General features: G+C 37.5%; 1 protein-coding gene across 9 annotated transcripts in view; it reads right to left on the bottom strand.

Moving 5' to 3' along the window:
• Positions 1–24,029, bottom strand: part of NPNT (nephronectin) — a 76,586-nt gene that overhangs the window by 37,245 nt on the left and 15,312 nt on the right. For 4 of the 9 annotated variants that reach the window (XM_043438329.1, XM_043438322.1, XM_043438324.1 and 1 more), the window contains exons 3-4: positions 19,276–19,326; positions 4,278–4,370 (exon numbers count right to left, since the gene is read on the bottom strand). In XM_043438329.1, coding sequence (XP_043294264.1) covers positions 4,278–4,370; positions 19,276–19,326 — 144 coding nt within the window. Of the gene's footprint in view, positions 1–4,277; positions 4,371–19,275; positions 19,327–19,425; positions 19,445–24,029 lie in introns of those variants that run through there. The other 5 variants (XM_043438323.1, XM_043438325.1, XM_043438330.1 and 2 more) reach the window with 2 other exon arrangements.

The following is a 24,029-nucleotide window of genomic DNA, read 5'->3' as shown; positions in this document are numbered from 1 at the left end:
TGTTTCTTAAAATTTATCACTGCCATCTTGTTTCCGAAGAACACACAAACATTATAAGATAACGATCCACATCTTCATATCAACTTTTTTAAGCACACACACAAAAGAGATGACCATTTTTATGAGGCCGTTTTTAAAAAGATGATTTTAGTCATCAACGAAGAGAAAACTCAAAGATTATACAAAAATTGACTATAATCAACCTGCTCTGTTTAGGTACATCTAGGTCTTAAATGACCAACTTAATATCTTTTCCTATATTAGTATGTTGTACAACCGTTTAAAACCTTACATAATCATGCATAAACTTATGATCTGCATAAAGATCTCATTTAAATAAGTAACATGATAGACCACTGATGTATTCATTCAGATGTAAGAACTAATGTCACATTTAGGTCACTTTTAATTAGAATATACGTAAGACACCCTGCCCAGACACAGATAGGATTGAGATATCAAGGGTTGGGGGAAAAAAAGAATATACATTAGAAGCTTTCTGCAAAAAAAATGGTGTTGCCATTATTAGCTTACCAAAATATTATGAGTAGGTCCCAAAGTAGGCAATCACATCCTGTTTCAAGACTATCACATTATTAATAGCCAGTTAAATTTCCAAATTAAATGAATATTGGTTTCTGGGGTTGAAACCGCACGTCAATCAAAAAATAAAGCCTTAAGAAACTACCTTAATCTTAGTATTAAAACACTCCGACTATTGTGCTAAGGAAGGCAATCAATTTAGACTTAATTCGGAGAAGGCAATGGCACCCCACTCCGGTACTCTTGCCTGGAAAATCCCATGGACGAAGGAGCCTGGTAGGCTGTAGTCCATGGGGTCGCGAAGAGTCAGACATGACTGAGCGACTTCACTTTCACTTTTCTGCATTGGAGAAGGAAATGGCAACCCATTCCAGTGTTCGTGCCTGGAGAATCCCAGGGATGGGGTCGCACAGAGTCGGACATGACTGAAGTGACTTAGCAGCAGTAGCAGCTTACCAAAGTTTACTGTCTGGTTCCCTGGTACAAGATACCAATTCTTTTCTTGGGATAAGGAATTCAACATTTGAAACAAAAACCATGCCAAGAGATTAATAACTGATATTTATGAACTGTTTCTTCTGAAATTATTATACTGTAAAGTACACTGTAAATTCAGCAGGATGTCTTTCATTCCTGAAAATATGCAATGATATGATACATTACATGCCCCAAATAATTCTCTAATGGGAAAGTTATAAAAACACTATTATCTATAATAGTATCCTTTATTGGCTGAGGAGAAAGGGGATTTGTATGGGTACAGAGGCTCAAGGTGGATGGAAGGGGTGGTAATCTTCATGAATAAAATTACCAGAGAAAGTAAGCTGGAAAAAAAAAATTCTTGCCAGAGTTCAGATTAGAATGAATATGGTCACATCCACGCCTACAATTTTCTATGTGATCTGGCTGTGGCAAATCCAGAGAGTGACCCAGAGGGAAGCACAAGCCATGACCAGCAGATTCACACTAATCTTGTGCCAAGGCTTCTAAATTAGGCCAGTACCAAAGTGGGCCTGCCCTGCTCTTCTGCCCCGGCAGCTCTGAAAGCCTCATTAAGTGCCTGTCATCCGTTCAAGCTGTTCACTCAGCTGTTCAAGCAAGTCGCCAGGGGTGCGTTCTTAAAGTACACAGCTTGTAACACAATTTTTAGTGGATATAAATTTTGCCCTATACCAAAACCTACTTTTAATCAAATGCTAATTTCCAGTTCTGTGGAAATTTATTTCAAGTCTAACTCTTCTTAACATTTCTCTCCTCAAGAAAAAAGAAACCAGGGAATTCCCTGGTGGTCTACTGGTTAGGACTCTGTGTTTCCATTGCAAGAGGCAAGGGTTTGATCCCTGGTCAGGGAACTAAGATCCTACATGCCTTATGGTGTGGCCGAAAAATAAACAAAAACACCCTGGGTTTAAAAAAAAAAAAAAAAAGAAACTGCTTGGTTTCTTATATCTCTGAGGAATGTTTTCCATTTTATTAAAATGTATGGTCTGGATAAAATCAGTCTAAGTTAATTTGTTACATAGCAGATATAGACACTTAGTTCTAATATTTAACAACTTTTCTGGGGCTCTCTGGTCTCCACCTGGATCACTGCGACAGCCTCTCTGACCCTGACAAACAGTCCACAGATGCAAAGCATAAAGAGCTATACCAAACAACTCCAGGGAACTCTTTCAGTTCCTATGGTGTTAGGACCAAGGACCATGATATTAAACAGTCACTAAGCAAATATTTCATGTGCACTTATCATGTGCAAATCATTTTGATAAAAATTTTCAGGAACTAAAAAATCAGAGGGACCCCACAAATGGTTCCTGCTCTCAAAGAATGTAACTTGCCACAGTTGCTTACATGGTAAGAAAGGAAAAGAGAGAGATGATCAAAACATGTAGGTTTACTGTGGACTCAAGTTTTATATTCAGGATTTAACTTGAAATTACATTTTCAGTGGGGCTCACTATTTTTGCAGGTGTAAAATCCCACTTTGCCACTGATAAAATCCTCTCCCCCCCAACTATATTTAGTTTGGGAAGGCAAGATTTCAACTCAGTATATTTCAATTTTTCTTAAGAGAAACAGGTATTATTGCAGGGAAAGGTACACAGTAAACTAGTTTTCTGAAAATCAGAGTTCCCCAGAGATGGATCCGTGTTCCAATGATAGTTTTGGTGTCTCTGAATCATATTAAAGTTGCTGTAGCTCCTGCAAATAAATTTAAATGAATTTCTCTGCAATCTCAACAGTGGCTTCTTTTAATACTCTTCTTTGTATATATTCCTGGCATGAGGATAAGGTTTCATGGTGCTGACATATTAATGAAACCTGCGAAGCTTTATGTTCGGCACTTTAAAAAAAGAAGCATGCTGGTACTCTAAGATGGACACTGACAACTCAATAATGAGAACTGAACATGCTGCTACTTGAGAACTTACACTGGAGAGGAAAAATTAAATGGGTTTTTAAAATCAAATGGGTTTAAAAACATGTCACATTTCACTAACATGGATTTCATCTGGTAGTTCAGGAATAATTACCCATACCTTCAAATTTCAGTGGGCCTGATTCTTGTGAAAACTATGTCTATAAATCACAAGTTTACATGACACGCTTCAAGGAACATCAGATGCTGTAGAACAAGAATATTTCAACAGGACCATTTCTGTATCAGATGAGGTCAACTAAGTATCTATGGGACAGTTAGACCCTATACAAACTGTTTCATTTGAGATTTGAAATGCTAGGAAATATTACTTTAGGGAATAAATGAAAAATTTTACTCTTTTTATTTTTGAATCTTTCTAGTGAAATCTAACCCTATCTTTTCTTTACATCTGTTTTTAGCTCCGAATGGTAGAAGGGTTTTGGTTGAAATTAATTAAACAGACAAGCCTTGTCAGCCTTGCAATGCAGCAAATCAGAGGATCACATTTCCAATGTTCTCTCCATCCAAAACTACACTGGTAGAAAGAACATGCGTTACATAGACAACAGCTCTAAGTTGACATAGATCTTTTACCAATTAATTTTGTGAACTTGGACAAAACACTGAGTATATACAATGTCTTGTCAAGTGAAAAATGAAATATTATTTATAGCTTAATTGTAATAAGTAAAATTCTACCTCCTAATGCTTTTGTAGTGATAAAAACAGGTAACATATGCAAAATACCTTAGCACCATGAAGACTAAATAAAGATTTGCTTTTATAAGCAACTGACACCAAATTAAAAATAACTTGTTAGGTTAATCAAAATCTTGATTTCTCAGAGGAACCTTACAAACTGGTCAAAAGTTGAAGGGAATTGAATCACAAAGATTAAAGAGCTCAGAGTTGGAAGGGACCTCAAAGTTTCAAGCCAAACCTCCTACCTGACTGAGTATCAAAGTGTTTTCATCTTAGAGAGCTCCAAGGAGGCTAACAGCTTGCTAAAGTTTTCCAAATAGTGGGAGACCAAGGAGGAGCAGACGTGAGGCTTCCACTGACTCTGTCATTTTCTTTTTCAAAATGCATTTTCATAATTAATAGTGAATGAAAGGATGAAATTCTTTACCTGCCCCACAATTAAGTAATTTAGCAAGATTTATCATTATTAGATTTTTATCTTTCAGCGAAATGACTCTCATATGTTTGGGGACAATGGTCATGGAAAAGTGGGCTGCATGAGAACTTAAGTTTCTATATCAGGTAGGGGCAGAGAGGGTTTATGATTGTTTACTTTTCACAGTTTCCCTACCTTGATTGCAGGTCTTCCCGGCATATCCAGGATGACACTTGCACTTGTTTGGCCCGACACATTCACCATGTTTGCACTGTGGCTGGCACACAGCTGTGGAAAGAGGGTATCATGCATTATTTCTAGTTCAGCAGCACGTCAACCATGCAGAATCTGTCATGTACTAGTTTGATAATCAAAGAAAAAACTAAGAACTTACAACAGAGTGAGCAGTAAGCACTGTCTAGACCACACAATCACACACATGTATTTTGTGTGTGTGTGTATTGCTTATATGCGTATTGCTTGGGGCTGGAAATTTTGCTAAACTTGAGGACAATATTCAAATAGCCAAAAAAGAAGAAAAACTGGAAAACTATATATAAATACAACTGATCTTTGTCAATGGTTATCACTTTACAATAACCTGCATCCATAATTTCAAAATGCTTTTCTAAAATATGCTTCAAAATTCTCAATCCAAAGATACTAGTTAAAAATGAACCCTAGATAAATTTCCAATTAAATAACATCTATTTTATTGGAAATTATATTTCCAAGTATAAAATGGTTCAAAATGAATTAGAAACTAAAACTCAGTATTTTGGAAACTTCAACTTCAGTATACTTCTGTCATTTTGCCCTTCCTTAAGTTACATCATAATTGCTCATCAATTTATAATAGGCTTCCTATAGCTTATCACAGAAAAGAGGAAGTTCCATTTTACATTGCCAATCTTCCATCAGCTGAGTTTGTCATCATTCAGGACCCCAAAACGCTCTAAACCATCGATCAAATATTTTCATAGTCTTCAATTCCCGCCAAGATACTGGTAAGAATTTATTCTGTTTACACAGTAATTCTCAGCTGGGGCTATTTTGCTGTCAATGGGGCATTCAGCACAAATGAAGACATTTTTTATAGTCACACTGGGAACAGGGTGCCACTAGCATCTAATGAGTATATAGTGATGCTGCTTAACATCGTTCAATGCTCAGATAATTCCCTACAAAAAAAAGTATCCAGCTCCAAGTGTGATGGTACCAGATTGAGAAATCTTGCTCTATACCAAATATGTATATAGTGCTATACCAGATATTAAAATAGATGAAAAATCATTGTATAGTGTGGTCACTGGTCTCAAAGAACTTACAATCTAGACACAAAGACAAAGCAATCATGTTTTTAATTCAAGGTAACATTTATGAGTAAAAATGGTGGCACACGTGGGATTTGTGAAGAAATAATCACATATCCATATAAAGTTGTACAGAAAGCCTCGAAGAGGAGGTCTTGAGGTGGATCTTGAAGCCAGGTAGACAGAGAAGACAGTGGACCATCCAAGGTGTGAAGAGTTATACAGCAAAACGGGCCTCATTGATTTAGAGGAGGCTTATCAAGCCAAAGAGATGGGCAAACACTAGGGGAAGAATAAGAGGTAGACAATCATAGGTGAGTGGTACCAGATCATGATGTTCCCTAAATTTCAGACTGAGGAATATGCACTTTGTCTACAAGAAGTGAACACTTCATCATTATCTTTAGGAGAATTACCTGATAAAAATAACCTGGGAATATTAGCATGGTGATGATATGCAGGATGAACTGGAGTCTGACATGCAGATAAAATGATCTATGTTTGTTGACAGGAAGAGATGGGCTTCACTAACCCCTAAGTGAAGAGCAAATAGGTCTTAAAGACCAAGGGGAGAGGGGTCAACAGTGACCCTGTCTCCAATACCTGACACCTGCTCCCTTCCATATCAGCCCACACTTTTCTCCATCCTGGGAGATGCTCCCATTTTTGGACAATTCTCAAACATCATCTCCTTCAAAACACTAACACTCCTATGAAACTGTTGTGCATTTTATCTTTGGTGCTGTCTACATTTCCTCGTTTGACTCACCAGCCCGCCCTTTCCTGAGCACGCCACACTTCTTTGCCAATCTTACTTTCACACCTTTCCTGCCTGTGTTACTCATCCCAAATGAACTCTGCACCACGACTAATTCTTACTGCTGCTCTATAGGTGTTTACTGTAAAAGCTTGCAGAAAGAAATGATGAGCAGAGAGTCAAGTATAAGTGGTAGAGAAATGCACTGGGGAAATTCATAAAAATCAGATTTTAGATATGGCATGACATTCAACAGAAAGCAGTGAGAAGACATGAACTATCTAGGAGGTCCTTCCAACATTATGTTTCAGTCAACTGTATGGTTTATATGCAGTTTTAAATGATAGATGGTTTATATGCAGTTTTAAAAAGAAGTTCCAGAAACAAGCTATCCTTTATGTGAGTTCCAGGCCCACTCAAGAAATGCAAGTTAAAACATTTTTTTTAATTTAAAGGAAAGATGTTCCATAAATCTTAACAATTATATATGAATACAACCCAAATTGTTACCACAGACACATCCCAAGTGCCATATTGAAAAAAAAAATTAGTAAATAAAAAAAAATTAGTAAATCAACTAGACTGGAATAAAATAAATTTTTAAAAAAGAAGAAGGGGGAAAAAAGTAAACACCTCAAAATAATTAAATTCAAGTCAAGGTAAAAACCTCCCCAAATAACTGAATTTTGAAAATATGTCTAAAACATGAAAAATAAATTTAGAAAGTAGCGCATGAAAAAGTTTATCAAACAATTACATATGAGGCACCCAGGCTGTGTTGCCTTTTGACCCACTGACCAGCCTAAAGTCCATCCATTTATAGTACTTTCAGGTGCTTTTCAGAAATAAAGGTTTTTATTGTCCCCCTTCCTTCATTGTTTGTTCTGAGTGGAGTGCCCTAATCTCGGGCACATCAAATGCCCTCGTTCCAAGAGGCCCAGACTGTTAATGTTTCCTACATGTTTAGGGAGCCAGTATTTTCAAACAAACTGCTATTTACACTTCTACCTAACAGACTATTCACTGAAGTAACCGACAACCTATATATTAGTCAACAGCTATTAAACAGACTAGGATACTCACAATTTGATGTATCTCTTTTTTTGCCTTACAAAAAGAACACCCTTATTGCACAAAAAGACTTTCTCCTAAGTTATCCTGCTAGCATTAGGTCTGAAATGGAATTCAATACACATGTACTAAATATTGAGTAGATGCAATTATTCTACTAGGCAACTGAGGGGGAAGTGGGGATCACAGAGGATATGAAAACTAACTTTGAAATTTTAATATGTTGGCTGAAAGTTAACAAGAGCTGTGACAGATGAGATGAAAGGCGGGGGGAGGGGCAGAGGGGAACCGTGACTGTGGTCCTAGAAAGGCTTCCTGCAGGAAATGTGATCTGAGCAACACCTGAGAGGGAAGCAGAGGCAGCTGAGATGGGAGACAAAGCCATTCAGAATGCGAGCAAAGGCTGAGGGAAGGACAAAGAAGGGCGTTCTCAGGGAGCAGCAAGGCTCTGTGGGGCCATACAGTGTAAAGTGCTTAGAACAGCAGATGGGAGCAAATTGTGTTAAGTCATAAAAGGCACTGGTGGCAGAAACTGCTAGGTTGTCACTAATATTTGTTTTTCCCTTCTTCTTTAAAATAGAGTGGCTTTTTTTTGGAGTAGGCAATGAGCTTATTGTTTAGTCGATGTCGTGTCTGACTCTTTCATGACCCCATGGACTGTGGCCCACCAGGCTCCTCTGTCCATGGGATTCTCCAGGCAAGAATACTGGAGTGGGTTGCCATTTCCTTCTCCAGGGAATCTTCCTGACCCAGGCAGGGATCAAACCTGCATCTCTTGCTCTCCAGCTTTGGCAAGCAGATTCTTTACCACGGAGCCACCAGAGAAGTCCTAAGTAATGAGTTAGCAATAGACAATTATATTCCCTATCCTCCCTGACATATTTGGGTAGTCAAGTGACTAAATTCTGGTCAGCAGAAATTATTGGGACTTCCAGCAGCTTTTGGAGCTTGAACGCTACTTAAAAAGGTGACTGATTAGTGTATCCTCTGTTTTCTTGCCTGGAATATAGAAGTCATGGCTGAACTACAATGGCTACTATGTGATTATGGGATGAATCTTGAGAAGGGAAAAGAGGCTGAACTAGAAGTCATAATATTAACCCTAAGTGGCCATTCTAGCCTTTTAGGACACTGGTCTTTGTGTCAGTGCTATTTGCAGCCAAGTACAATTATAATACAGAATAATTACAAGTAGTACCTGACTATCCTTGAGCACAAGGCTGTGGAATCTGGACTTAATATGTGTTTACCATCAAGCCAGCAGATGCTGGATACACACTAAGGACAGAACTGTTATGACTGAATCTTAGTAAAGAAACACAACTTGTCAAGTTATCTTAAACCTACAATATCATATCCTTTACAAGTATCTAAAGAACTTCACTGCTACACCTAAAAATCAGATGAGAAAACACAGATCCACCTTGAGATTAGAGAAAAATGCTTCCCAATCTCTGTGTCAACAGACCCACCTTTTGACAACCCACTTCACCATAATGTGAGTTTCTCAGTGGTCAGCACACACCAACCTTCACAACTCGCTGTGAACAGCAGGTCAAGGAAAAAAAAAATAAGTGGACTATTTTTTTTTAGCAGTCTATTTCAGAATGATCTTCTCAAAACAACAAAAATAGATGAGATACTGACTTATAGGAAACACTGTGTCTGCTGTTACTAAAGGTTAATCAGAAGTCAGAGCGGTTTCTCTGAGCTTCCTGTGAATCAGCCACAAGGAGTCTGGGCCACATTTGGTCCACGAGGACCACTGGCATCCACATATGATTCAGCAGCTCAAGAAACCAAATTCAGGTGAGGATCACAGGTAGTCAGTGCATGACAGATTCTTTTCCCCACAAAATCAGATGTTGGAATTAAGGTCAAATGGGCATATCACACTCCAAATTTACTCTGTAACATTCCTACAACACAATCTCCAAAGTGCCCTTAAAATAACCCCTAAACCATTACTTGAACTAAAGAAACAAGTCTCAACTGGCAAAGCAAACATAGTTCTTTAATGGCACATGTTCCTGTTTGACTGCACTCTAAGATTTTCCTCTTAAAAATTCATCCTAACTGATGTAACTGGGGTTCTGAGAGTTGGACAATGTTTTCTGACCCTAAGTTAGACAATGTTATCAAATAAGATAGAGGAAATCAAACTCCCACATCAGTTCTATATAATATCTTATGTAATCTAATCACAGTTGGGAGTCAAGTGCCAACATTTGTTTAAAAAAAAAATAATGAACATCCTGAGTTGTCCAAGCAGATGTTGGCTCTGGAGAGTGGCAAGGGAAAAGCCAACTCAACCTCAGGTGTTGTTGTAACTTGATAAGTACTTTCTTAACGTAAGTAAGATGGTCTTCTGAATCTTAAAAATCACTTGTAATCTTCCTATTCTATATCATGTTGTAACTTAAGAAGTATTTTCTTAATGTAGAGAAGATTGTCTTTCAAATCCTAAGAATCACTGGTAATTTTTGCAGTCTCCATCATGTTGCTATTCAGACAGGGCACCACTAAAAGCAGAACAAAGAAACTGCTCTCCAGGGTGTGTAATCTGAAAACAAGGATGACATAAAGTATGCAAGAGCAGGGCAGAAGAATGAACGGATACAAAACTGGGACATTTCCTAGAGTGCTCATGACACCTAACAAGCTTCACAGAACTCAGATATGGATACACTCATTTTCAGGAAAGAGGAACATAAAATGAGGAGTATCTTTTTCAAAGAGCAACAGGCCTTGGAAGAGAGAGAGTTGCTAAAAGAGGCGTTAAGCAAGCCATTGCTGTGTTAATGGGAGCTGGAAGGAATGGAGGCAGAATTTCAGAGGCTCCACTGAAAAGGGCCTTGAGCTTCCTTTATCATAGGTCCCACAAACCCAGAGAGAAGAACCCTATGGACCCCAAGATCTCCAGAGGAAAACAACTCTCCAGCCTCCTAATATCCTGTATTCTAGTGTTGAATATCCTATTTTCAAATCTAAATCCCTTCTGTTGTAAAAACTGGAGTAAAAGTGCCTCTGATTGTTATCATTATTAAAAAAACTATCTGTTAAACGATCTCATGAATACAGAACGCAAAACCACTTTATATGACTGATTAAATTTACCTTCACAATATCCATATAAGGCAAGAGAGAGACAGACATTATCCTTATTTTACCAGCAGACAAGCAAGAGGACAGAAAGTTAAGTGATTTGCCTGATTTCAGAAAAAATTTCTTATAATCTTCTAATTCTTTTGGTATTCAGAAAAACTCCAGAAACCCAGCTTTATGAGTGGATTTGGAAGAGAGGAGAGTGAGGTTATAGTGAAAACACTAACCAGGGAAGGATGAGAGGGATAGAGAATATCAAAGGTAATTAAAGGCATAAAAGTATTTAGGAAGGCATAAAACTTCTAGGAAGAAGTCACAGTTAGCAATACAATCTATAATTTGAGAAAATTAAAGTAACCCGGCCAGAATATTTCAACATAAAATCATCTTTTTACTTCACTGCTTGTTAGGTACAGAAGCCAGATTCTAAATCACTAATGAAGTATATAGAATTGTTATCTCTTTTGATATATTATTACATCTATGATTTTTTTGCTCTCACATTTTAAGAAACGTTATTTTCATTAAGAACTTAAACTAATCATAAACTACAGTCAAATATTAAGTCAATCAGCTGATAATTTGGAGTACGAAGTTAAAATAAATAAGGATTTCTGTTCTATATGTAATGTTAATTTTCCAAGAGCTGTCTGGTTCATTTTTGTCTTTTGGGGAACATCCAATTCAAATTTCTCAAGCGTCTATTTAATCTCTATTTAACTTTTAATTCCTGAAGTAGACCAAAGAAAATAAGTGCCTGCATCTTTGAATCTCAAACCAACTTTTACATACTATAATTAAGCACTATCCATTTTCACTTAAGGAATCTTCTGAAAAGTACTGTCATTTATGGTTTACTTGAAATTTTAACTTTTTTCTGTTTTCATTGTAGTAGAACACTGAAACTTAGATTAATGCTAAGTGAGACTTTAAGAACATTTCATAAAGTGTTATTACTTATCTGGAAGTATGAAGTAGATTTGGGGGAGGTTTTCTTTAAGTAGGGTTAACAGTAGCAATGAGAACACAAAACATCCATATCTTTGTTTCCAAATACCATTCCACAATAAAATCAGGGCTAAGCAGAGAGGCTGGAATATTTTGCTGTGACAAAAAGCAAAGACATATTCAAAAAATTAGGGAAACAAGTGAAAATGACACAGGAGCTATGTGGAAGTGTTCCCACTGGCCAAATTTGGCATAATTTGAGCACCAAGAAGAATCAGGATAGTAACTGATACCAACTGAATAATAAAAGAATCCATGGGCCCAGAGTGACTCTAAAAAGGAGAACAGAGCTCCTCTTTACAGAATGCCAGCAAACATGCAGAAGGAATGACAGAATCTGAAAAAATAATTTTACAGCCACGATTGAAATAATTTGAGTAAAAATTATCCATAGATGTTAAAGCTTTCACTGGGTGAAATTTTGTTAGGGAACAGAATATTCAAAGAGTTTCAATGTATCACCCCATAGGGTACTTACTAATTACAAAGAGAAGGTGCCTTTCAGTGGAAAAATCTGGTAGACTCCTTAATCAAGTGATCAAACTTAGCACCACCAATTATAGAACAAACTGACATTATGTGCAATGGGAATGTCACAATACATGATCACCTATGTAATATTTTTGCCAAAAAAAGTTTAAAGTGAAGTGAAGTCGCTCAATCATGTCCGACTCTTTGCAACCCCATGGACTATAGCCTACCAGGCTCCTCTGTCCATAGGATTTTCCAAGCAGTAGTACTGGAGTGGTTGCCATTTCCTTCTCCAGGGGATCTTCCCGACCCAGGGATTGAACCTGGGTCTCCTACATTGTAGACAGACGCTTCACCGTCTGAGCCACCAGGGAAGTCTATATGATGAGGAAACTTCAAATTCAGATCTACAAAAAAGTAGGTCTAGAGCTGTTCTAAGGAATGTCATCTAAATGAAACATCTATGATTGGCTCTGGATCCAAAAAATCCATAAAAATCATCTGGAGTTAATTTGGGAAATCTAATCATGGACTGTTTGCTACATAATATTATTGTACCTATGTTAAATTTAAGTGTGACATGGCATGCATGCTAAAGTATGTAATTACAAGGAGCCATTATATCTAAGCTACTTTCAAATGGCTCACTAGTTGTGTGTGTGTGTGTGTGTGTGTGCAGATGAGAAGGGGGGCAGGGGTGGGGAGAGAGAGAGGGGAGGAGTGGATGTCGCATCGCTGCACATGTGTAATATGTTCATAGCTGTACATGAAAAGTACACGGCTATTTACTGTTGCTATACTTTCAACTCCTGTGTGGATTTGAAAGTTTTCAAGAACAAAAATGGGAAAATATGTATAAATACAAGTAGGCTGATATGCATACCTTGACAAATATTACTTAATCACTCTGACAAATATCTCTTAACTTGTGAGCTGCAGTTTACTCAGGGCACTCTAGAGAAGGGGCTAAGAGCACACGTGCTGGAGTCAGGCCACCGGGGCCCCAGATCTACCTTGCAGAGTATCCAGCCTCTCTCTGCTCTAAAATGAAGATCGTAGGTTGAACCAGAGGAAAGTGTCAGCACTGCCATTTTTTACTTAAAAAGTAGTAAGCCAACAGGGTGCATATAGAGTTTACCCATAGGTTTATGGGGATGATTAAATGAGAAAACCCAAATAAAGTACTTAGAACAGCACCCACCTCATAGTAAGAGCTCAAAAAAAAATCTATAAACAGAATTATAAGAACAACAAAGAGGAATTGCTACAGTGTCTAAGAAACTGTATTAAGGACTAGGGATAATAAAATCAGTAAGAGATCAAGTCCTCACCCCCAACTAGTGAAGATGAGTGAGGAGAGACAGAAGTAAGCAAAGATATCTTAATAACATATATGTGTAGAGGATACAGGAGAGGAAGTGATCAATTACATAGGTTTAAGGGAGTCAGAAAAGGTTTTGGAAAGGAAATAGCACTAACAGATTTCTTTAAAAAAAAAAAAGAAATTTACAAAACACGGATACCATAATATAAGAATTCATTGAGATTATGATGAAATACAGACTTCCAGGTGGCACAGTGGTAAAGAATCCACCCCCCAATGCAGGAGATGTAAGAGATTCAGGTTCAATCCCTGGATTGGGAAGATCCCCTGGAGTAGAAAATGGCAACCCACTCCAGTATTCTTGCCTGGAAAATTCCATGGACACAGGAGTCTGGTCGGGCTACAGTCTGTGGAATTGCAAATAGTCGGACATAGCTAAACAAGCAAGCAATGATGAAATACATATTAGGTGAAAATTATATGTGTTTTAGCTAAGGAGATGATGCTCTAATTTTGAATAGGGATACTGAGCAATCATCAAAAAAGACCAGAAAGTGTTAAAGTAACTATCACCACTTCCTTCAGTGACCCAAATCCTTATGTTTAAAGGGTCACTGATAGACAGTGAGTTGAGCCATTTATTAACCACTTTTAAAATGGAACCAAACGTGACTGTACCCAGAAATGCAGGATATGAGGCATTCTGTCAATGTGGCTCACTTTTTTTTTTTTTTTAAAAGGAAAGCATTACTTCACTCATTGTTCCAAACTTATCTGATGGAGGACCTTACACAGAAACTTGAAAACAGATGTCCATCAAAAAGGGATTGATTAAATAAATGGTGGCACAAGGGTCTTCCTGCCTCCAGGATTGTGGACTTCAATTCAGGTATCATCTGCTATTAGAGGGACCACCACTAAAAACAGGCTTCACCATGATTTCACCATGCCATTCTCCCCATGCACTCACCGACTCCCCTTCATGCTTAGTTGGAGCTCATCATGCTGGTTCAAACTTTTTGTATGGCATTCACCACCACATTTCACAATCTCACTCCTGCCTATCCCACCAGTCTCCTCTCCAGTCACATCCACAAACAGACCAACTAATGGTAGTTCCCAGGAAATCACATACTCCAATACTCCCACACTTTTACACAGACTGTTGTTCTTCCCTTTGCTGGACTAACATCTAGACAGCTTCAATACTCAGCTTAAATAATATTTGCTTTAGCCCCTCATTCTGATTTTGGGGCCTTCCTCAGCACTTTCATAAACCTCTGTGCATAACTCTGCCATAAACTATATATATATGTATGTATACACACAGACGCCCCATCCTATATTATCACAAGTATTATTCTTACCTTGCTCCTCCACTAGACTTTGAGCTCTTCAAATACACAGTATCTGCTCTGAAATTTCACACAGTCTCCTAACAAAGACAGACATGACAGGTGTACAAGGTGTTAAAAGAATATAGAAGAAAGAATTTCTCAGCAGGCAGGCAGGAGTAGGGAAAATGTCAGGAAATGCTTGCAAGAGGAAATGTGAACTGAATCTTAAAAGATGAGTAGGAATTCACCATGTGGATGGGTGAAGGGCCTTTTATTCAGAACAAGCATCATAAGCAAAGCCAGAGATGTGTGAAGCAGAGAGGGTCTGGCAGCACAAGGGTAGTCCACTGTGATTGTGTCCACAAGACAAAACATAATCCTTCTAAGGTAAGGCAGTCACCAGCTTAAAGACACTAACACTCAAAGAATCAACATTTCATCCATAATGGTGAACAATTAACCGACTGTAATAGATGTCACAATCAGATGACACTTTATGTGTTTTCAAGCGTGTACATTGATTTAAGAACCTTCCTCAAGTGTTAAGATCTTTTATACAATATGTGGTAAGGTCATAAGAAAGGCAGACAAGTTAAATATAGTTATTTTCCCAGTAAACTGTCTTTCCTAAAGATTAGTAAGATTACATCATGTTCACATTTTTTATTTCTTTTATATAGAAGTGACTGGTCCTTATACCTTCAAAGTACTGACTGAGCTAAAGAGGTATAGGACACAGTCCCCAGATTCATGGAACTAACAGTCTAGCAGAACAAATGATATAGATCCACAAATAATCCCAACGTAGAGCAGGATGAGACAGGTGCCACACCAGCGTTATAACTCAATGTAGAGAAAGAAGAGACTTCCTGTCACTCAAATTAGGAAGGCAGAATGAAGGTGGCATCTGAGCCAGGACCCGAGGCAGGGCTGAATCACAGTATAATCTAATAAGAAAAAATATAAACTTCTAACGTAAGTGTGGGCTTCCCCAATGGATCAGCTGGTGAAGAACCTATCTGCAATAGAGACGCCACAGGAGATTGCAGGTTCGATCCCCGGGTCAGGAAGATCTCTTGCAGTAGGAAATGGCAGCCCACTCCAGCACTCTTGCCTGGAAAATCCTATGGACCGAAGAGCCTGGCGGACCACAGTCCAAAGGGTAACAAAGAGTCAGACATGACTGAACGACTAAGCACACGCGTGTGCTCGCGCACGCGCGCGCGCACACACACACACACACGCACACACACACGTAGCTATTCATTCCTAACAACAATTCATTCTGAGTTGAGTATCTGCTTAGAATTAGAAGTGATAGTGATGGGATACAGAAAAAGCTAACCAAAAGGGGAAGAAAGATAGAATGTTTATAGAGAGTGGTTCTCTTTTTCAGCCTTTGATATAAACATATATCGAATTACTCCTTTCTTTCGGCTAAAGGCCAAAATGGTAAACTGGAAGGAAGCTTTGTCGAGAACCAAAAACTGTCAGAGAACATTTCAGCCCACACACAATACAGTCTTTTCCCTCTCCCACAGTCCTCAGATAAGTTTAATGTTATTCTTCTATGGAGGAAGTTGTGAGGATTATTAATGTTGATGGAAGATGATGGTGGGGAAGGAAGTTCTGAGTAGGACAGAAGTGAAGAGACCATTCAATCCCAGCTGGTGCCCCACTCAGATCTGGCCCTTGAGCTCTAGGCCTGGAATCCACCACGGTATCACATCTCTCCACTTCCGAGTCTCACAAGAACTGATAGATGTCACATCCAACACTGAGGTCATCCCCTGCACTTTCTCCCATGTTCTCTAGCCCATCAAATCACACACCAGAAACCCGGGCATCATCCTTGATTCCATCTTCCTCACACCATCTGCTATCATTTTACTGAATGTGAAATAATAATTACTGAACTAAGTGCTTCACAGTTTTCATTTGATCTTCATAAAAAAACCCAATAAGGTTGAGTTCTTAATCTATATTTTACCAAAAAAGAAGCTATTGCCCAGAAAGGTCAGGTAAGTTTCTCCAAATCACAGGTCTGGTAATAGCCGGGTCTGACCAGCAAGCCTGAACTCCCCACCCCTGTCCTAATACACACCTCTCCATCCTTTCTTTTTATTATCCGTCGATCCCTATTTTTCTCTGTTCCCACCAGAGTCACTCAAGATAAAAATTTCTTGCCAGGTTTACTGTAACAGCCTCTAGCCCTGAGCCTCAAAAGGCTCTCTCTTAATTGCCAACCAGCAAAAATGTTCAGAAAGTGGCCCCAGAACCCAAATGCCTACAGATCCTGGGCATCTGTCCTGAAACAGTGAGTCCTATGGTAAAATGGAGTGCATGCTTCGTCCAAACAGGCCAGCACTAAGCAACTCCAGCCCACCAATTCCTTGTAGCAAGATGAGCAACTGATTTATCAACAAAGCCTGATCTCCATTTTTCCTCGGAAACACTGGCAACTATTTTAAAAAATGTTCAAACTCTCAGCAAAACTAAATTCACCTGTATGCTAGATCTGATGTATGTGCGTGTGCTCAGTCGTGTCTGACTCTTTGCGACCCCATGGACTGTAGCCCATCAGGCTCCTCCTCTCCATGGGATTTTTCAGGCAAGAATACTGACCCATCACAACCAGCTTACAACTTCTGAAATACAAATCTGATTAGGTAATTCCACTGCTTAAAATCTACACAATGTTCCTCTACAACTCTGGGATAAATACTACTCTAAGATGCCATCAGAGGCCTTCCACAAGTCAGCTCATTTCTCCCTCTCCCACAGCACCTGTCATCACATACCCTTCAAACACACACCCCAATGCCCAGATGAAGGTTCTTATATTTCCTGGGATGTGCCCCTCACTCTGGCTTCTGAAGCTTCAGTGTATTTTTTGGTCTGGCCCGGGTGTCCTTCACTTGACTTAGCCCTCAGGATACAGCTGGACCACCAATCCATCACTCTTGGCTGAGACACTGTCCACTGCGATGGGCTTTCACAGTGCCTATCTCAAAGCACACCTGCATCAAAACACACCTCTCATCCAATATCGTCTTCATCTGTGGGCCTTCAACACAGACAGGAAGTCACATCAATACCTATAGCTTCATCTTACTGATGTCTGCAGTGGCTGGCCCAGGATGAGACAGGGAATAGCCCTCAGTATGTAGCTACTGAATGAATGAATCAACTGAAGTCCACTGAGTCTGTGAAATCTTCCTTGATCCACTCCGGCAGAAGTAGTTCTTCCTCTAAATAGCCTCAGCTCTTTAATCCCTAACTCTTGCCTACTTTAGAATCCTGGAAGAAATAAGAAACAACCATCTTATCGAATAAGCTCCTCCCAAGCAAGAGTCCATGTTTTACTAAACTTGGATTAAACTTTTACTAAATGTCTCTCTCCCAGCCCCTAACTTAGCTCCTACCCTTTAGTAAGCTCTCAAATGTGTGTCAAATAAATATCTAAGCAACTTTACATGTAATTCTACAATTCCATTCTCAGTTCTTCCGGTTCCTTTTCACTGGGCTAGGGAACCAAAACCATACCTCATTCTGACATTTGCAAATGGATGTTGTTATAGAAGTGGAAAAGGAATGGTTCAGAAGCACAGGCAGTTGTCCAATGACAATTTTTACTTTAGACATGAATAATTTGAGAAATTTTCTACTACTTTCAAGGGATTATTTCCAAATGATGGGCATGGTAAACAAAGTGTAATTTAAAGCATGCTACATACCATGGATGTTATCATGGACCCTAGTAAAACACCGTTTCAAAGTTTCAACACTTATCAAGAACTGTTTTGCATGAGGAGGAGGCATTCTCCTTATGGCCAGCAACAATCCTGCCAGTAGGTTTAAAGATTAGGAAACCATGGTTCAGAAAACTTAAATAAAACATCTAGTATGTCATAGTTTGTGAGTCACAGGAAAGAGTCCTGAACCCACATGCGCTGGGGACAAAACCCAAATTATATTCTTTGGCTCTGACTCCTTACCTTCAGTCATAGCTCTGCTAGTTAATCCTATAGCTGACAGTAAATATAAGATACACATGCTTTGATTTTTAAGTCTCTCTGAACAGAAAAAAGTCTTAACATTTATCTCTAGAACTATCAATCTTGTTCCCAAATGGTTTCATTAAAATCTCCCCTTAGAGACACTTTCTCTGACATGTAAAAATATAAAGTACATTGTCCTCTTGGTACCAAATCCATAAAACAGAATAACACATATTTCACCAAAAGTTTCCAATTAAGTATCATAAGGATGATTTGTCAGGTGACATTGTTCCCTTCCAAAAATATTTAAAACAAGAAACTTCTTATGCACCAAAATCATAGCATGAACACTCCTAGGTGCTAGTACAACATCTTACATATGTTACACAATAAAAATATTTCTTACCTGATTTTTCCATGGAGAATTAATTAATACGAGACACAATTCTCTCAGGTTAATGATAGGATGGTGTTAGTAATTTCATTTGGTGGATTTTTTTTTTTGCTTCTTTAAGTATTAAAAATATAAACTGTCCTTTAGGTTAGAATGGAGGTCAATTTATTAGATTCGTAAAACAGAAGAAAGGAATTATAAACTGAAATGGAAAAGTTTAATGTAAGAACTGAAAACAAAATTATGAACAGAATAAACACATCTCTAAGGAATACAGCTTCCCCCCAAAAAGCAACTCAAGAACACAACTAGTGTTAAGTTTTATTAATAACTTTATAAAGTTATTATTGAGAAGTATGCCTTTCAAGACATAGATTAGCCGAAATTATTTCAAAAAAGATGTTCATCTAACCTTTGAGCGGGCACCTTATCCTGGCTATTCTCTGCCTTAAGACGTAGAAAGCTGCAAAACAAATGTCCAAAAAAAGAAATTCCAGATCTTTTCTCTGTAAGGAGGCTGGACTTGGGTATTTATCAACTTGTTACATTCCCGGAGACTTACACATTTGCAACTTTCAGTGCTTTTCTGAAACAAAAAAAAAAAATCTAGGACATGTTTAAAATAGTAATATTTTAGTCACCATTTTGTCATTAAAAAACATTCTGTAACAAAAATATTAACCAATAATTGAAGTTGTGCTATTCTTTCATAGTTCAAATTCTAAATTAAAATATTTCAGACCTCTAGTGACATTGTAGCTTTCAATCCAATTTTTAATCTTCAGAATATTAATTTTTGGTTCCAAGAGACAGTATCCTTTTATTTAAATGAGTATTGGACAAAATATCTGAAAAAAAAATTAAAACTTTTGATCAATTAGTAACCAAGGCTGGTAGTTTTTTAAATTGATATATTTTTTTACTTACCTGTTTCTTACATACTGTGTTTCCCCTTTCTCTCCAACTTTGGGGAGGAAATATTAAGGTTTTTTCTTTTCCTTCCACAGCATTTTCTTCTTGCATGGCTGCTTTGGTTGTCAATAGCAACGGGAATTAGTGGGAAAGCTCAGCCATTTCACTTGAAGATACAAATAACCCAGTATAATGAAAGTAAATGGAAGAAATCTGAAACACTACTAGTAATGGTCAGGGTTCGACCAGCCTAGAAATCCTAGAGGTAAGGGAAGAGATGATTTTATTACTTCTCTTTTGGATCAATGCCTTCTTAGCATAAAATATTAGTCTTCTTTAAAGCACAAAATATTCACTTTAACTGTCTATTTGTGTTATTTGTTTGTATAATTTAAAGCAAGGTGAATAGAGCCTTCTTCGGGGTAGTATCAGAAGAAAAAAACTGTAAGTCCAATTTGACTCAAAGTAGTAGTTTATTGATCCAGAATGATTGCTTTGTACTTTTAAAGGCACACATAACATTTGCTTTTTTAGAGTATTATTTTCATGTCTGTTGGGTTTACAAGTTAGCATGTTGTTTTCGTTGTTGTTGCTAACTTTAAAAGAACTCCTGATGTTGAAACATTTCTTAAAATAATGAAATATATCAGGTACAATCTAAGCAAAAAGCAGAAAATAAATCAAAGCATAAATTGCAAATTATATTCTGGATCACATATTAAGGAAAACTATGACTATGGTTATGTATGAGAAGGAAAAATATAAAAGGATACTGTTTCTTTAATACTCTTTAAATATCAATTTTGAATAATCTATCAAGAAAAAATATTAAATGATTTTTTTTAAAAAAGGTGAAACAAGCTAATAAAGAATAGCAAACATCATTATTTTCTAACTAGTTATGTTAGTACCAAGCAGCCATACAGTTCTGTATAGTTTATTTTTGTCTCATAATATCTTAGTTGGGCCACATTTCTCCTACTTCACTTAAATCAGTGTTGACACACACAGATTTAGCAAGTTTTATGGTATTGGTATCTACATCCATTAAATAAGACTTCCAGAATGAAATTTTAGCCAAGGTCCCATATTCTAAAATTTACATTTTAAAACTATACAAAACTGCATTTTAAATCAAAGCAATGTTATACTTGGACTAATTATTTCCAGGAAGTTTCTGGAATCTATTCTCTAATGATGTGTAAGGAAATTTTCATAGGCAACCATCACCACAATTTTTTTGAAAGCTGCCCAAAATAAATGCCCTGCATGTATTTTTTTGTGTGGTATAAACCCCACGGTGAAAAGCACTAAAATAGGATTCATTAGTAGCACATAATATAGAAACGCCTGTCCATTTTCTCCTGATAATCAGTTTTCCAACAGCCACTATAAAAAGCCATGGTGTTTAATACATGCAATCCTGCCAGCTCCAAGCCACACAGTGAGAACTCTGAACTGCAGAAGTCTCTCCTGAGACTTGCCCCAGACCACTGCTTCAGTTCACCCGAGGGTTCCCAGTGACACTCTGACTTTACAGACAGGTCTCCGCGATTATTAGGCATCCTTAAACATCATAAGCACTCTGATGACTTTATAAAATTGTAACTAATATAAACCAGAGAAGCTAAACAATTTGGGGATGTCTTTTCTTGCCTGCTAAACACAGGTCACAGATTTGGAGTCCATTCTGGGCCCTGGACAGAGTTAGGGAAAATAAGGGATAAGAAACCCAAAGGAATTGAGCCTCTGTATTATCCAAAGGGATCCCTATATTATGGTGTATCATCACACAGCCTCTGAAGCATGATACACACACTTCCTTCAAGGCGATAAATCCAGGCTCCCAGATGAAAGGGACTGGTCCTCCCAGAATCTGCACCTCTATCTTCCAACCCTAATCTCCAACTGGAAAAAGTAGTAACTCTTAAGACATTCTCCATGTCTCAACTCAAAATTTCATGTATTTCTCATTGTCAAAAAAGTTAATATTAGCCCAGGAAACACTATTTATAGACAGCTCTCCAACTCTGCATGTTTATTAAAGCAACATCCAAGACAACAGATCCCATGAATAGAATTTTGAGTAACAACCTGGAATTTTCCCACTACTTTGTAAGTATTTAAGTTATAAAATTCATCAAACCTCAACACAAGATTAGAGAACAGAACATTGAACAAATCTACAAATTACCTTTTCATAATTTTGTATTTTCTCCCCCATTTTAATTGCTTAAGAAAAAAACATGGAAAAAAATATTATCTGGGAAAAAAAAAGAAAAAAACACAATTTTGCCTTAATTAGGAAATAAGCTATACAGGGGGATATCGTAATTTTGGACCATACACCGCTGCTGCTGCTGCGTCTCTTCAGTCGTGTCTGACTCTGTGCGACCCCATAGACGGCAGCCCACCAGGCTTCCCCGTCCCTGGGATTCTCCAGGCAAGAACACTGGAGTGGGTTGCCATTTCCTTCTCCAATGCATGAAAGTGAAAAGTGAAAGTGAAGTTGCTCCGTCATGTCCAGACCATACACAAAGATGTAATAAGCTTTTTAATTCATCAGTGATTTAAAAACAATCTAAGGGGTGAACTTGAAACCAACATTATCAATATGAAACACCATGAAATATTTATGTAATCAGATGAACTTAGGACAATTTATCTAGTAGAAACTATCACCATAGTAAATTGTATAAAATCATGTACCCTAACCCATGTACATTAAAAAAAAATATGTTTACATATAAGCTGCAATTTGTGTTTTTCTATTACTTGCTATTTGTTGGCATGAAAGCACTTGGACAGTAGATTTCAAGTACCTACAAAACCTTAACAGTGAAAGAAAAGAGGAGGTCACAAAGGCTTTAGAAAAATATTTTGGGTGGCAAGAAGCTAATATTCAGAAAGTTGATCCAAGGAGTTAGTTTCTGTGCTAAATACACACCTCTGACCATTTAAGGATTTTTCATAGAAACTGAGTTTGAAAACTCTGATCTATGAAAACAAGGCTAAAGTTTCGTAAAACAGCATTGTTTTTGGCAAAGTTAAGCATAAATCCAAAAATATTAGTTTCTTCATTTGTGTATATTAGTGCAAATTTTAACAACTGTGATGACACAGTCCCTAAAAGTTGAGAATAAGTCAATAATATTTACAAAAGACAACCTTAACCTTGTGTTATAATGATGTTATAATAGGAAAACAATGTCAGATTTGGAGAATTTATATCATTAATCTACAGGACAGTTAAAGACATACTGACCAAATTAAATGTTCAGTTTTAAATTTTATTTGATTCTAGACTACCCTCATTCAAATCACCTACAGCAAATCTTCAGTCTTAACTTGGATTTCCCTGGCATCTAGTACCTATGAAGACTGTCTCCAGCCTTTGGTTAAATATAGCAAAAAATGAGGGCTTCTAATTAAATATAATTAAAAAGAAAACTGTTTCTTCTCCAAAATCAACTACGATAAAGCTAAGAAGCCAACTTGATTATTCATCTCTCTTTCTCCTTCAATCAGATAAGAACAACAAGTTGACTTGTGTTTCATAAGCTAAGGTAAAACTAAAATTCTTGAGAATATCTCTAAAAGAATATGTAACAACACATAGGTATCTGCCATTATTTTACTATATAATAATACTTCATCACATCTAGGCTATAATGTATTCCTTTATGCTGGCTTTATTAGGAATTTTATTAGTAATTATATTATGACCATAATTATCTGAATTAGGTACTGGCAGTAATTTAAGTGGTAAAACTGGAAAATTTTAAATGAAGCTTTAGTGCATTAAAATGCACTCAATATAATTTAAAATGCACAAGTATAAGTTTCTTTATATTTGATATTATTTAACTGAACTCTGCACTTTGCAACACACCAGTTTTTAAGTAACTAGATACATACTTTGCAACCAGTTTGCTCTGGTCAATTTCCAGGGATGCATGGTCAATCACATTAAGCCTATGTGCTATGGGCAGTGATTGATACCACTTTTAAATTTTTTCAAGCCAAATTATCTTTGCTTCGTTCTTTGAGAACTGATCGTTTATTTATCCCCACAAAGAAGGGTAAGATCTTGGCCCTGGCAATGTAAACTCCTTGGCTCCCCTCCAGGTTGATACAGGGTGGCAATTTTTGGACAGGTTAGATTCTCCGTTGGTGCTAATTCTTGAGGAAAGGCATTCAAAACCCCTTTCTGTGCTTCTCCTAAAGAGATGGGGGACTTACTGGACTGGTGCC

This window comes from Cervus canadensis, chromosome 19 (assembly GCF_019320065.1).
Source record: "Cervus canadensis isolate Bull #8, Minnesota chromosome 19, ASM1932006v1, whole genome shotgun sequence".
Taxonomy (NCBI): Eukaryota; Metazoa; Chordata; class Mammalia; order Artiodactyla; family Cervidae; genus Cervus; species Cervus canadensis.
This window is presented reverse-complemented; position numbering and strand designations above follow the sequence as displayed.